The 16,924-nt window shown below is 36.0% G+C and overlaps 1 protein-coding gene across 2 annotated transcripts; it reads right to left on the bottom strand.

Annotated features, from left to right (window-relative positions):
* Positions 1 to 6,131: 6,131 nt before the first annotated feature.
* On the bottom strand, positions 6,132 to 13,365 carry LOC121730446 (cilia- and flagella-associated protein 161-like). 2 transcript variants are annotated; one of them, XM_042119479.1, is made up of 6 exons: positions 13,207 to 13,365; positions 12,159 to 12,321; positions 10,826 to 11,070; positions 9,775 to 9,933; positions 8,128 to 8,217; positions 6,132 to 6,311 (listed from the first exon to the last, which is right to left on the bottom strand). In XM_042119479.1, the coding sequence occupies exons 1-6, from the start codon at positions 13,282 to 13,284 to the stop codon at positions 6,204 to 6,206; spliced, it is 843 nt and encodes a 280-aa protein (XP_041975413.1). In that variant the 5' UTR covers positions 13,285 to 13,365; the 3' UTR covers positions 6,132 to 6,203. The 2 variants fall into 2 exon arrangements, with proteins under 2 accessions (XP_041975413.1, XP_041975412.1); XM_042119478.1 differs by having other exon boundaries at positions 9,775 to 9,978.
* Positions 13,366 to 16,924: the final 3,559 nt, after the last annotated feature.

The raw sequence follows: 16,924 nt of genomic DNA on the forward strand, positions 1-16,924 counted from the left end.
GTAATGAACGGCATTTCAGGGGAAGTGCTGGGGACTGATAAATAGAGGGGTGAACCGTCACTCCTGGACGAGTGAATTCGTTAGCGGATTGTGGCTGAATTCGATCAAGTTTAATTATTATTGATAACTATTAGATGACATCGTAAACTTATCCCTTTCCTCCTGATATTCAGGGTGTAACAAAAATAAGTGATAATACTTTGGGATGTGTACGTGTTCCTTGTAGAGAGTTTACTGTGAAAGTAGCAGCGCTAAAAGACCAAAAAATGTTTTTACTTTTGTATGGGGAAACTCGTGACACTCGGGCCCTTGCCCATACAAAAGTGAAAAAAAATCGTCTTTCAGAGCTGCTACTTTCACAGTGAACTCTCTAAAGTATTATCACTTATTTTTGTTACACACTGTATACACTTTCCCTGGACTTCCACGAATATTTTAAGACTAGAACATACAAAAAAAAAAGAAATATCGGTTAAAAATCAACAAAATTGATTCAGCTGTTCTTTTTTTTATAAAATAAGGGGACAAACGAGCAAACGAGTCACCTGATGGAAAGAAACTGCCGTCGCCCATGGATACTCGCAACACCAAAAGATCTGCAGGAGCGTTGCCGGCCTTAAGTTTTTTTTTCGAGTTTTAGCAAAATAATTACAAATTCATACAGCATTCTCACAACATAGCCAGGTATTTAAGAGGAGTAAACTGGTCAATACATCTGAGATCAACCATGTGCTGAATGTGTTTGCTTTTACCGAACGAGCGTAAAAAACCATAACAGTATAGTTTACAGTACTTCAGAGAAATTAATTGATGTGCTAATGACCGATTTACTTTATTAGGTCGGGTTATTTCAAGTAAATAATAATCGTGATCTGTCGACTGAACTTGACCAAGTTATATTGGTCCGCCATTTGCCAATCTCTTTAATAATATTAATAAGTCATTAGGACACCTGAGAACGCTAGACCTTCTCAAGTGCGATACAGAGGTCTAACCACTAGGGCCTAGGCTACGGACCCTTTCAACTTGATAACTATTAACAACGTAAATAGCATGCATCATAAAGATTGTTAATTAAAACTTATAATATACAGATTTTAGTTTCAAGATGTTAGCTAAAGTTTACCGTGTTCTGTGTACGACATAACGAGCTGGAGTTTGTAAGTTTGGATGTGAGAGGTTACCTCTGGAACAAACATATTATATTTACATTATATGTGTGTGTGCTTGTGATCATTAGGTACACTAAGCAAGTTGTATGTAGTATGCTTTATCAATAGTATTTGATAAGTTTTGTATATTGATAGTTAACATAGCTCATAAATTGCATGGTCATCATTCCATATTAGACTAAACTAAATACCTATTCAATTAAATTTCATGAATAGGTATGAAGAACACAACCATACATAAAATTTTATTATTATATTTCTAACTAGTTAATTCCCGCAGAAACTCATTAATCGCGCGAGAATCATTCATATTTCCGGTATAAAGAGTGTCCTATGTCCTTTTCCCAGGTAACAGACAGATATACACACGTTCGCCTCATTAATATTAGTATGGATAATAATTATTATTATATTTGTTAATATTTTTAAAAGTATCTTATCAATAAAACACGTTCATATTCTGTTTGTACTGAGACCCGTCGAACTTTCCTCTTGGTTTTGCTCAATATGTAAATTGATATTTATTCTGAGAGATCAAATAAAAACTCTCTCGAAACGAATAAACATTTATTATTTACAGCTTCATTTCATTTACATTTCTCAATTAATATTTACGATCTCCTCTTCATAAAAAAACATACTTTATTTACCTGTGTACCTCGTTGCTACAAAATATCTTGACGTTCTTCTTATTTCTTACCGTAGTTTTACATTTTGTTTGTAGTCTTTTCAAACGTATAGAAGCTATAAGTAATTATAATATAACTGTCAAGCTCTTTTTTTATACACGTGTAAAATAAATAAATGATAATAAAATTAAGTACTTTGATATTCATCTGTGAACTGTTAATTTTTAATGACTTCTGTCGAATTCTTTAAAAATTAAAACCATAAGAGATGGTGACACGGACGATCACTTGAAATTCTTAAATGCCTTCTTAACTTTAATAATATGAGCCCATAAATAGAGTTGCTACAACTATATTGATGTTGGGAAAGCTCTATTTATGCAAAAAAAAACTTCAATTTTCAAATTGTTACTTCATCCACTTACGTCGTCATTAAATTAATAAGCAGAACACTTTCAATAAGTTAAAATCAAATTGGATACTAAACTAACCAGCTTGTAAAATGAGTTTCGTTAAATATTTTCCATAGATTTTCCTCCGATGGTGTTAGATTATCATAAGAAAAAGTCATTAAGGCGAGTTATTCATGATTTCAGTTCGTACCTCATAACGAAGCATTATGACTTATTCATAGTCTGGAAGTTACATAGGAACGATAAGAATGTTCCAGAGGTTCTTGTTATAATAAACGAGACAATAGCGATTCAATTGTACTTTTATTTTTATACCAAAGATTTATTAACACGGAAAATTAGTTCAAACATATTTGTTGTACTCAAGGCTTTTACTTATTTTATTCAGTGCCTATAAATAACACTGAAATAGAGCGTATCATGGACACATTTTATAGGTTTATTAAATAAAACAAAATCAAAACCGCTTTGTGCGTTTTTTTTATTTACCTCAAATACTAGTCAGTTATGACTTATAAGATAAAGTAGATACTTAATGGGTTTCAAGTAAGGTTTTATATAATATCTAGATTCACTTTCAACGTTTTCAAGATGAAGTCGATAATATTTCACTGAACCACTAGTGAAATTATATTCATAAGTTTTGTGAACGGGGTCGGGGCAGTCTGCCAAAAAGAGAAGCAGGTAACTGGAGCAGAGGGGGGTGGGGAGGGGTTGGCAAGAGAGTGAGTGCTTGAGCACGTTCCCTACTTAATGCCACCTAGTTGGCCATTATCTAGATTCTTGATTATCAATACAAGGTCAACACTCAATTTTTTATGAAGAGCCATCTCCTTTATAATATAAGTAAAGTATAATATAAGTAAAGTAAACTACAATTATTCTGATTTGTAAATTAAGCTTACACTATGGAATTCATGGCAGTCTATTAAGATGGCTCAAATCTTATTTATCTAATCGCAGTCAACTGGTTTCAATAAATGGTTTCTCATCCTCTCCAAAATGCATTACATCAGGGGTGCCACAGGGCTCCCACCTTGGGCCCCTTATTTTCATTGCATTCATTAATGACCTCATTGAAAAACTAAATAATCCATGCTTACTATATGCCGACGACCTTAAGATTTTTTAAATTATTCGAAACATCCTAGATTCTATATCATTACAATCTGATATTGAAATCCTTAAAAAAGTGGTCTCAAATCAACGGCATGATGTTAAATGTCGAGAAATGCTTTGTTATCACTTTCACCACAAACTTCGTCAATAAGATACAATTTGATTATAGGTTGGAAGGCCATTGTCTAATCAGGAAGACTACTATCAAAGATCTAGGAATCTTGTTCGACGAGTAAGCTCACTTTTAGAGACCACTACGACTATATTATCAACAAATGCAACAAAGTTCTTGGGTTTGCGCGCTTGGGCGCGAATAACTAAAGATTTTTAAAATCCATCCAGCTTTCTCCTTTTGTATTTCTCCATGATTAGTAGTATCCTTGAATACAATTCTATCATATGGTCACCTTTCTATGATATTCATATTAACCGCACTGAACGAGTACAAAACAATTGCTTGCGAATGCTTGCCTGTAGATTAGGATTAAAACGCTTTCTTCAATCTTACTCGGAACGATTATCTAAATTTAAAATACAAACTCTGCGATCTCGTCGGGTATACACGGGAATAATTACCCTTTTTAAAATTCTTCACTCCCATATTGATGCTCCTACGCTCCTGTCACAAATCAACTTTAACATTAGACCTAGAGCACGAAATATGCACGATAAAACCTTTTCAATAGAAGCAGTTAGGACAAATGTGTCCTTGAATAATTTGTTGTTGCCAGTATAACGAAATATGTAAGAATAATTACAAGGATATAGATATATTTAACAATAATATTAAAAAATTTCAAGCCGATTTAAAAAAGATTATTTTTAAGCCGGAAGTTACATAAACTTGTCACTACTTATACTTTATTGATGATTATGTTTTCTCATTGTGTGTGTTTTGTAAACTTAAAGGTACCTATTTTAAGTGTTAGTGCTGCTTAATATCATGTTGTGTGCACATATTTAGGAATATAGTCTAGTCGATAAGTTTTGAGTTTGTTAATGGCACTAATATTGGCTGTATTCTGTTTTGTGTACCTACCAAATCTATACATATAATAAAACTGTAGAAATGACAATTCTGTACATTAAAGATATTAAAAAAATAATAAGCGGGGGCTGTTACTACATCGCTATAGAAGCCAAAACTGTGGTTAGTTTTTTGTCTGTCTGTATGTCTGTCTGTCTGTCTGTCTGTCTGTCTGTCTGTCTGTCTGTATGTATGTTTGTTCCAGCATCACACGAAAACTACTGATCCGATTTGAATGCGGTTTTCGCAGATATATTTGTCTTCTTCCAACTTAGCATCTGCGCCGCCCCGATCCAATTTTGCTAATTGTTGCGTCGTTTGTGTCGAGTTTTAATTCTCTTTCTTTAGGATCTTCTAAGTTATTTATTAAAAGTGAAATTATTCTAACCTAACCTAAAGATACAGTTTTCAAGTGTAATTGGATTAATATGCGGAGGACTTTGCCCCGGACCCTTCTTGGGGTGGCTGCGCCCCCCCAAACCCCCCTCCCCCCTCCTGGTAATGTTGCTAAGTAAAATGGTGTTGCGTCGTTAGTGTTGAGTTTTACTTCTCCTTCTTTAGAATCAAAGTAAGTTATTTATTAAAAGTGAAATTAATCTAACCAAAACCAAACATGCAGATTTAGCGTGTCCTTTGATTAACTTGCGGGAGGCTTTGCTCCTGCCCTTACTTGGGGGGGCTGCGCCCCCCCAAACTCCCTCCCCTCCTGATGATGTTGCTAAGCAAAATTGTGTTGCGTCGTTAGTGTTGAGTTTTACTTCTTCTTCTTTACAATCAAAGTAAGTTATTTATTAAAAGTGAAATAAATCTAACCAAAACTAAACATGCAGATTTTGCGTGTCGTTTGATTAATATGTGGAAGGCTTTGCCCCTGCCCCTACTTGGGGGGCTGCGACCCCCCCCCCCTTCCTGGTAATGTTGCTAAGCAAAATGGCGTCGCGTCATTAGTACTGAGTTTTAATTCTCCTTTTTTAGCAACAAAGTAAGTTATTAATTAAAAGTTAATTTATTCTAACCCAAACTAAAGATACAGTTTTCGAGTGATTAATATGCGGCGATCTTTGCCCCAGGCATTACTTGGCTGCGCCCCCCCAAACTCCCACCAACCTGGTAATGTTCCCAAGCAAAAACGTGTTGCGTCATTAGTGTTGAGTTTTAATTCTCCTTTAGGATCAAACAAAGTTATTTATTAAAATTAATCGAACCAAAACTAAACATACAGATTTTGAGTGTAGTTTGATTAGGATGCGGGAGGCTTTGGAGGAAGTTAATAAATTCCTGTGTTTATAAATTCCTCTACTGTCTACCAAGTGTTAGTTAAGTAACTGTGATACATGACGAACTCTACTTGTGTGTGCTGAATATATTGAGTATTATCAACTTGCATGTTTTATTTGGGGCGACTTTGGTCGACCTACGCCATTCCTCGACCTGCACCAAAATTTAAAACATCTGCCCCCGTAGACAAGTGGCAAAACGCTAACGCTAACGCTAAAGCGCTACAAAATGTATGGATTTGACATTAGTATTCGCTAGCGAAGCGATGACTTATGTCAAATCGCATACATTTTGTAGCGCTAGCGTTAGCGTTAGCATTAGCGCTTTGCCACTTGTCTACAGGCCCTGAGCAGGCGGCCAAAGATCTTCAATTTTAAACGCGGTGGTGAAAAAAAAACACTGAACCATAATAAAAGCAGATAAAAGACATAACGAACTGTGTGACTATTAAAAATACGCTATAAAACTTTTACATTTTATGAATGAAACACGATTGCCGATTAGTTCACTTTATTTTTGGTGTGCGAGTAACAAATGTAAAACGTAAACAGTTTATAAAACATTTTTATTCTTTTTTCTCGCCGTCAGCTATTGGTGTATAAATTTGCCAGATATTGTGCGCCGTTTCCCTCCCGTAAACATCCAAACACGTTTTCATGACGGGACAACATACCTGAAATTTTAATTATATAAAGTAACTTTATATTTGGAATTGGAATTTTTAAATTATGTAGTATCAGAGAAGTTAATTTCCTAAGTAGTTTAGTCGCGTTACGTCAAACCCTATCTATTATTAAGAATCGTCTATCTAATAAGTATTTAGAAAAAGTAAAGTTATTTACATAATTTAAAATGCTCCAAAACAGCTGGATCGATTTTAATGAAAATTGGCACAGATTATAGGAAAGAACATAGGCTACTTTTTATTTCTAAAAAATTATATTATCCAAAGGATTTCATTTCGTGCACACAGACTCGAGGGCGTCTATGTCTAGTAAATAGGAACCCCACAAGGAAAGGATGAGTTTTATCTCTATAGATATTACATTCGAAATATTATGAAAATAAAATTAAATATATATTGTTCGTTCAAAGTTTTGCTTTAAAAGTTAAAAATAAATCTTATTGCAGACCACAATCTTTAGCTAAAGTATTAACATATTCGCTAAATCTTTCGCACAAATGCGCTTGGAGAACCAACTTATCACCTTTCGAATCTAGCCGTCAATGCCTGAATAATAGTGCCAACATCAGATACCGATGTGATCGATTGCGCGGTGACAAACCACTTATCTCTGTCCACTGCCACGTTTTATACTACCGCTTAAGGAGACTGGGAGTTTAAAAGTGTAATTTAACATTGAAATTGAATGGGAATTAAAGACTACTAGAGATCGCCCAATGGTCGAAATTCGACCTTAATTTCAACGACATTAGGACTACTACCTATATTTTGTAAAAAACATTGACTTTATAATATTTTTTTCGACTCTTGTCTCTGGGACTTTTCTGATCTCAGACTGGCCGTGTAAGCATTGTCTAATAGTATCTAAGATTCAATAAAAAAATTATAATCCATTTTCAATTTGTCAACTTGTTGTCAACAGACTTCAACCATAAATAAAAAGAGTATAATTCGTATGTATAGGTTTGTCACTCAAAAATCTGTCATTTCTCATGTGTGTGTGTTGTAGTGTGTGTAATGTTTTATTTGTTAAAAAAATCTATACTAATATTATAATTCTGCAGAGTTTGTTAGTTTGTTTGTTTGTTTGTTTGAACGCGCTAATCTCAGGAACTACTGGTCCGATTTGAAAATTTTTTTCAATGTTAGATAGCCCATTTATCGAGGAAGGCTATAAGCTATATTTTATCACGCTAAGACTAATAGAAGCGAAGAAATAGAGGAAAATGTGAAAAAAAACGGGAGGAAATTATTTGAAAGGGCTTATTTGAACGCGCTAATCTCAGGAACTACTGATCCGATTTGAAAAAATCTTTCAATGTTAGATAGCCCATTGATTGAGGAAGGCTATAGGCTATATTTTATCACGCTAAAACTAATAGGAGCGAAGAAATACAGGAAAATGTGGAAAAAACAGGGGAAAATGTATACTTACTAATATTTTAATAGTAAAATTAGTCATCTCTTCATAATAATATTATTTGTCACCTATTTTTTTTATCTCGCGGCACCCATATAGGTATTTTCAGTCGAAACTAAACTATTTTACGACCTTTTTCGGACTCGACAAAAATTGTATCAAGCGATCAAGTAGCCTTAGCCCGGGTGCGCACTTAACTAACGGGTCGCGACGACCATCGAGATAATCACCTTAGTATGAAACCGCCATAAACCACCATACTTTCGATGGCCGCCGCGGCCTGCCCGCTAGTGCGCGCCTGGCCTTAGCGTAAAGAGGGTACAAATAGATACTTTCTCATTTGTATTATTAGTGAAGATGTTATATTATCGAAACAAAACGTACCTTTCCGTAAAATCCCATCGTCCAGCAGCCAATATTAATTCCCAAATTCACATTTGTGGCGCAATGATTAATGATAACGTCCTTATTTACCTGAAAGATTTCAACACTCATTAAAATATACGAACCCATTGTACGCCATTGAAATACTATAATCTGCAAAATGAAAACCAATGGCTTAAAAGCTGAAAATAAGCCGCGCAAAGAAATTAAGTGGCTTGCATTTCCAGTATTAAATAATAACTATCAGTAAACTGTAAATATACACAAAAATCCCACAATAAAGATTACATTCGTTCTATTATTATGAGCACAAGATTTGTGTGTTTGTGTATAATAGTAGTCACTTTTCACGTAAACTAATAAACGGATTTTGAAAAAACATAATTAGTAGTAGTGAAGTGTTTCGATTAAAAAAGTCTTTTTTCGTCCAGAAAATCTGTTCCGTCACTAGACATCGTATTTACTAAACTACTGATAAATATTAAATGAGGGACCAATATACTCGTTTGTAATATAGTCCGCGTAATATTATAGGATTTTTTTATGTATTATCGAGGTATTATCCTTTAACTTTTATTCATCATTATTATTTCATCTCAGAATTCCTCCAACTTTATTGAGTAATGGGGCTTAGGGAGTGGGCTGGCGTCGGATAAAAGAAGTTAAGTGAGAAACCTCATTTATTTAGGTGTTGTAGGACGTGAATCCTAAATGATCTAGTACATTAGGATGCGGAGTACGAAGCGGTGAACTTCAAAGGGACTCGTTGAAATATGCATGTTTTGTTTTCATGTTGGCACATTGAGTTAGCCACACAATTATTACGTCGTTAATAATGACCACCACTTTTATTGTAATAATTACCTAATGGGCAGATGCAAATATTGTAGTATTATCAAATTGTTGCCACGAGTTTCGAAAATCTACGGTTTAGGTATAGGTATGGTATATGTATTTATACGTGGGAGAGCCATGCTTCGGCACGAATGGGCCGGCTCGACCGGAGAAATACCACGTTTTCACAGAAAACCGGCGTGAAACAGCGCTTGCGCTGTGTTTCGCCGAGTGAGTGAGTTTACCGGAGACCCTATTCCCTTCCCTACCCTCCGCTATTCCCTACCCTTCCCTTCCCATCCCTACCCTATTCTCTCTTAAAAGGCCGGCAACGCACCTGCAGCTCTTCTGATGCTGCGAGTGTCCATGGGCGACGGAAGTTACTTTCCATCAGGTGACCCTTTTGCTCGTTTGTCCCCTTATTTTATAAGAAAAAAAAAAGAATAGATGAAAACTACCTCTAGATACGTCAACACAAAAATAATTTAACTGAAGTAAATACAATATAATATTCTGTAAGTAGACTGTAGTTAATTTTGAATGACTTCTGTTCATACACACGTACTAAAAACTTATATAGTTTTGTACGTGTAGCGTTATTATGTAGGAATACGTTTTTACATCTGAATAAAATTTTATACACACCGAAGATAGTTAATACAATATGATAGGTTCTACCTCAGAACAGGAAAACTTCTACTGATAAATAATTTCGTAGTACGGTCACAATCATAGAAAGGGTTGACTTTCTATGATTGTGACCATACTGCGCTTGCCTAGTATGTGCCATAGTAACAGGTATTTAGGTCTCACGGGCACAGGCTGTCCTTCCATCTCGAATCTCGTGATCTCCGGCGTCTGTACTGGCAGCGCGCGCCATCTCGTGCTGGTCACAGGGTGCCGACTGATGTACAGCGGGTACTTGCCGCATAACCCGGGTATCGCGTTCGGGTCGTAACGGAGGTATAGGGGCTGGAAATATAATTTCATCATCGTCATCCCCATTTTCTTCGATTTCTGGAAACGAAAATCGGCTTCATATGACAATTATTAAATTCAATTAAACTAGAGATCGCCCAATGGTCAAAATTCGACCTTAGTTTCAACGACATTGGGACTACTCCCTATATTTTGTAAAAAATATTGACTTTATCCTTTTTTTTTTCAACTCTTGTCTCTGGGACTTAGCTGGTCTCAGACTGGCCGTGTAAGTATTGTCTAATAGTATCTTAGATTCAATAAAAAACTATAATCCGTTTTCAATTTGTCAACTTGTTGTCAACAGACTTCAACCATAAATAAAAGATAATTCGTATGTATAGGCTTGCCACTCAAAAATCTGTCATTTCTCATATGTGTGTGTTGTAAAAAAATGTATGATAAAAGCATAATTTCAAAATAATATTAGTTCGATGCACTCCTTCACCATATAAACTATAACTGTGCAAAATTTCATGCACCTACGTTTCCCCATTTTTCGTAAAAAGGGTTACAAAGTTTTTCGTTCGCGTATTAATATTATGATAATCTAAGGCTTTAGTAACAGGTTAATACACCTGTGAATACGACATATACGTGACGGTTACTATAATAAAATGCAACTGAATTTTCGTGAATTTCAATTCAATTTTCAGTAACACAAAATATTATAGTATATCTATTTCATAACTACTTTTCTCCTAAGGAAAGACAAAAAATAGTTCTTATGTATTTTATAAAAATACCACTTTCGCCACCTACATTCCATGTTCCTATATTTATTCTTGTTATCCTCACAACTTGGCGACATAAATTGCTCGATTCGAGCGAGCAATTCAGTTCGGCCAGTGATAATTAATTAACAAACATCAAAGTAAAATATGACCTTATTCCTCGCTATCGAAGAAGACAAAGCCATAAGAAACTCCTGATTATACTTCAGCGGGTCCCCGTCCCTTTTGCAGTAATCGGAGCTCGTTATAATGAAAGTGTTCATTTCGGTCGGCACCTCCTCCGCCGCGCAGACTACAGAGCAGCCGTCCTCCAAGTCTTGGATGTAATTAATTTCGTCCGAAGATATTCGTCCGCCCAGCAACAAGCCTTTGCTGTCTTCGATCGGGGAATCCGACGCTGTTGAATAAATAGGGGTTGGTTAACATAACCTTAAAAGACTTTGAATAAAGAAACAAATAGAGCGCATACACTGGCAATTTACCATTCGGCTAGAATGTATAGTAATTTAGTCAAAAATAATGGCTATGAACCATACAGAGAAAATTGACCCTCGTAAATCCGATGCGATGCGATCAAGTTGCTTGAATTTTTAAGCGTTTAAGTTTTATTAAAATGTAGAGTCTTTTAAAAGATTAAGGATAAGAGTGTTTATATTTGCAAAAATATGGTACTTAGTTACAAATAATTACAATAATATTATCTGATTCAATATCAAAGGGCAAGGCTGCAAGCTGACTATAATAACTCAGTATTAATAAATAAATAATTAATAGCATAAAGTAATAACGTATACACATGGAAAAAGAAACTGTTTCGTTTTTTGCTGCAAGAAATAAACAATTTGCGTTATAGCTACGTTAATTTAGTTTTTACTTGTCGAACAGAGGTCGGGAAGTCTGAGAAGTTTCGTCGGCAGTCGGCAGTGGGCCCCGAGCACGCCCCCGTCACGTGTGCAACTTTACCCACACCATCACAAATTGTATTTTAACATTTTTAAAATACTTACTTGAAACAATAACGACGTAGGATGTCGGTTGCGGCTTTTTTTGCAGCTCTATTTTTTGTGGTGAAAACTTTCTTTACAGTCTATGCGCTTAAATGGTAATCGGAATTTAAGCATTGAGGAAATGCTTTATGAAGGGTAGGATTAAGTTCGAACTAAGGCAATTTAGGTACTACCCAATCGACACACATTATATGACATCTCGACAGTGCTGCCGTGTTATCGATAATGAATTGAGTCTACAGGTATTGTAAGTATAAGTACCTAGTATTGTACGTGTATGTAGTGTATATTTCTGGTGCTATTACTAATGCAGATATTAATATACTGTAAACTTCGTAGCTAACTTTAAATTTTAAACATTATCGAAATATTCGATACGGGTCGCCCTTTACGTTGTAATAGGGCACCTTTTCAACTTTGAAGGTTGAATATTAAGCAGATTGTAGGAACATACTATTTGACCCTTGTAAAAGCTGACCTGGCACATGAGGCGCCAGAAGGGCTATCCTGGCCCCGAACCTTACTGAGTTTGATGATTGCGTCAATACTGTTGGCCGTCTCAAATTTTCTGTCATCTTCCTGTACTTTGCCAACATTATTTCACCCTTTTCCATTTGTTTGAGGAATTTCTTCAGTTTGTACTGAAAGGGATATGATTTTTTTTATAATAGTTATTGGGTAAAACAGTCTACATTCTAGAATAACATTTGGTTTAAACTAAATTCTTTATGATATACCTAGTACTTTTTACGCACAGTTAATACAGAAGATATCTGGATGCAATCTGGAGGCGTATGGTAGTGCCCCCGTAAAGACGATAGTTTATTCACCTGCATTTTTTAAATATCATATTTATTTTCATGTAATATGTGCAGAAAACATCGCGTCAGCAGGCCTACTACGAAACCGTTTTGAGATTGAGACTCAAACAATCGGCTGATAATGCCGCGTCCCGCTCTAACAACGTCATTTCTCGTTTGTTAGAGTAGAACTTTTTTTTTATGAAATAAGGGTGCAAACGAGCAAACGGGTCACCTGATGGAAAGCAACTTCCGTCGCCCATGGACACTCGCAGCATCAGAAGAGCTGCAAGTGCGTTGCCGGCCTTTTAAGAGTGAATAGGGTAATAGGGGAGGGTAGGGAAGGGAAGGGAATAGGGGAGGGTAGGGAAAGGAATAGGGTAGGGGATTGGGCCTCCGGTAAACTCACTCACTCGGCGAAACACAACGCAAGCGCTGTTTCACGCCGGCTTTCTGTGAGAACGTGGTATTTCTCCGGTCGAGCCGTCCCATTCGTGCCGAAGCATGGCTCTCCCACGTATCTAGGACGCGGCATTCTCGTACGATTGTTTGAGTTTCAAAACGATTTCGTGGTACGGCCCCTGCTTTTATATCGTTTGTTTGATACGATGACTAGTTAACTTCTGTGTGCTAACTATAATACAATGAGTATCATGTAAACTTGGTAAGACTATAATATGAATGAACTAAGTTATTTTCTTGTCTATTGTGTTTTTTTAAACTTACTTCTTCCAAAGTTGTCGCTTCATACCAGTTACCGAGAAGAACCCGGTTGTTGTAAAAAATACCCTTATCTTCAGCCATGCTAAATAACTTCAAAACTTCTAAAGTAACAATTATTTATTCAATAATAAAGATCGCCAAACACTCGAATTTAATTTCTTGTTTACAAAAGATACGATGGCATACAAAATTGATAGTTTGTGTAGAATTGTCATATTATTACCACAGGCTGAAGCAACAGTCTCACAAACTGCAAAGTCAGTACTGCGCAAACGAATTTCTGATGGGTGGAGACAAAGACTTCTATTAAAAGTGGACTTGGACCGCCAAATATTAATACGGTCTTACTACTATGTATACCTTTATGAATGAAAATAATAAATTATAATTAATTTGAATTCGCTAAATTTGTTACTTAAATTAAAATAAAGTAAAATACTGGAAATAGTGGAAATAATGGAAAAAGTGTGTTTTATTATTTAATGTTGAGCTCTTAGGATAATAATAATAATTAATAATAATAATAATATCTATGGACGCTTCACACCACGTCAGTCTGGCCCCGTGCTAAGTACCTAAAGGACTTGTGTTACAGGTACCAGACAACGGAAATATATTTAATACTTTTATACTATACATATATTTAAGATTTTTATTATATCATACACATATTTAATACACATCCAGACCCGGGAACTTTGAAAACTCTTTGTTCCGTCGGCGGGATTCGAACCCGCGACCTCCGGCTTGAGCTACCGACGCGCTCACCACTGAGCCACAGAGGTCGTCAATAATTATTATCATTTGTTTTTCTGTGGGCCTCGCTAAAATCCGGGCGCTACCTAGAATACGCCATTTTCTATATACTTTACAAGTTGGTACAAAGAGCTTAAGTTTGTGATTTATATTTCCGTATCTTACACAACATGAGAAAGAGTAGGTATATCTCTATTATTTTTGATGAAGCTTTTTACTTACGTTACACAAATTAACATAATTAATTATTTTTATTATATAGTATTTCTCACCTTCGATAAGACAAAGGCTTATGTGCATAACATTATGTTTAGCTCTTGTGCCTTTACCGAAGGTACGCTTTTAGCTTGGAACTTGGTATAAACAGATAATCCTGTTTCTAACAATACGTTATATAAATCAAACGGATGCCTTAATTGGACTCCCCAGACAAGAAAGCAAAGGCATTGTTGTCCATCGACAATCGGAGTTCGTAGCACTTAGTATAGGCATACTGTCTAGTGTCTGCGTCTCCCAGCACATACAAAAGCGACGGATAAAAGCATTATTGACGTCACTACTGTCTTGATTCGATAACGAACGTCAATGGTTCATTTTTATACTAATTAGTCCTAAACTACGAATAATAAAAACTAAGGAAAAGTAACTCCGTCAAAAAACATGCTCCACAATACTTGTCAAAAAAGTGTACCTTAGGTACACATTTCAATACATTTGCAATATTTAAGTGACCTTGAGCGGTACTAGGCTGACGTTACATGACAGATCAAAAGGAACCAAATTTAAAACGGTAATAGCATGGGAGTTACGATTCCTTAGTTTTTATTATTCGTAGGTCCTAAAGTAAGAATGATTTATTTGGTAAAAATAGTCAAACTAATAATAATAAATCCCACACCGATTTCAGTGACGGTGGCCTTTCATTGAAACCGGGCCAGTTACGCAGGAGTAATTTTATAGTGCCCAAGTGTGTGCACAGTACACAAGAGCACTCTCTATTCCTTTACTCTCATAACCCAGTGGGACGAAAGACCGACACGACTGGCGAGAGATCAGGCGCAGAACCGACTTTTAACATGCTCATCTGACGCATGGATCATCTTACTTGTCAGACAATCAGGTGATCAGCCTGCATTGTCCTAACCAAACTCGGAAATAACATGTTTCTAACGTAGGAATCGAACCCACGACCTCCGAGTCAAGAGCCACGCTCTAAGCCACTGGACCACGGAGGCGTTACCTAATTAATAGTAGGTAAATAAAAATTTGTTTATTCTTAACTACCAAGCAATAATTCGTTTATCAGACAAGAACAATATAAAAACACGATTAGCCTTGGATTACCCGGACTAATAATAATTGTTATCGTTAGTGTCTAAACACACTATGCCGAAGTTACGCGGCGTAAATTCCGCTTGATTCCGCCTGCAATGTATTTCAAATTACCGATGACAAACTATTCCGTCGCGTTCCGTCCGTATTTTATATGCGTTTCATGCTGAATTTACGCCGCGTTACTTCGGCCTAGTGTGTTTAGACACTTACCCCCTTACTAATAAACGTTGTATAAGCTTTGAATAGTTATACAGTGTTTTGTTCCCGTCACACAAGTGACATTTTTAATTGGATTGAAGAAGACAAAACACTGTGTAACTATTCAAAGCTTATACAGCGTTTATAAGTCCCTTACTTATTTTTTAGGCTTTCGGATATTAATATTTTATAGACCACGTCGCGCGTCGTCGGTCTGACTGACCTTAGGCCCGGTACACATTGGGCGTTTTGAAGCGCCCGTCTAACGCGCGCTTTCATATTATTGTGTACGCTTCAATAGAATCCGGGGTTAGCAAAGCGCGCCCCTAACGCGCGCTTCAAAACGCCCAATGTGTACCCGCCCTAATCGTTTTACGTCAAAAAAAGACACGCCGGTTTTAAAACGAATTAAAAAGAAATATCATTACCGGCGAATCTTCGTAATTATTTTGCGATGGCAAGAGCATTCTGACAAAAAGAAACTCATTTTCTCGTGAACACTCCATCACCGACACATAACAAATGTTGATTAGATTTTTAATTAAATAACTTCAATTAAAAATGTTTCAACCCAAAATATAATTTAATGCTGTCTAAATGTAGATATAATATATTAATATGGCAGCAGTTTTGTGTCCCACTGATTGTAGGTTACCACTTATCAGCTACCACAATGCAGTAGAGTCTACTGCATTGTGGTAGCTACTGCTATTTAGGTATAGTCTACTGAGTAGACTATACCTAAATAGCAGTAGCGGCGTTAGAGGGGGCGACGCTGGGTGACCGCTCAGGGCACCAGATAATAAAAATCGGTTAAGTGCGAGTCGGACTCGCGCACGAAGGGTTCCGTACCTACATAGAGCAAAAATAGACCAAAAATTGTGTTTTTTGCATTGGATCCCCCCTGAAATTTTTATTTTATTTTATTATTTTTTAAAGTAGACATATAATTAAGGCATTTGCTTTGTGAAAATATCAACTGCCTATAGGTCTACCAGGATCTGATGTCAAAAAATGAGAAAATAAATTGACTGTAGCAATACCGGGGTAATTGGATTAAAACATTTAATTATCTTTTTTTCCTTATAACGGCTGATTCTGTATGTGAAACATGCAAATATAAAAATTGATCCAATGATCAAGGACATTTTTTGAGAATCTGCCATCCAAATTTGCCATCAGATTCTGGTAGACATATATCTGTTGCCATTATTGATATCGAGAAAAAAGGCCAAAAAAATCGCGTTTTTTGTATGGGAGCCTGCCTGAAATATAAATTTTATCTCGTTTTTAGTATTTGTTGTTAGAGAGGCAAATGATATACACAATCTGTGAAAATTTCAGAAGTATCTATGGTACAAAATGTATACCTGCACCTGCTATTTCATTTTCACGTCTGCCGTTGTTGTTTAATTAATACGACTATATTGTC

This window comes from Aricia agestis, chromosome 9 (assembly GCF_905147365.1).
Source record: "Aricia agestis chromosome 9, ilAriAges1.1, whole genome shotgun sequence".
Lineage (NCBI taxonomy): Eukaryota > Metazoa > Arthropoda > Insecta > Lepidoptera > Lycaenidae > Aricia > Aricia agestis.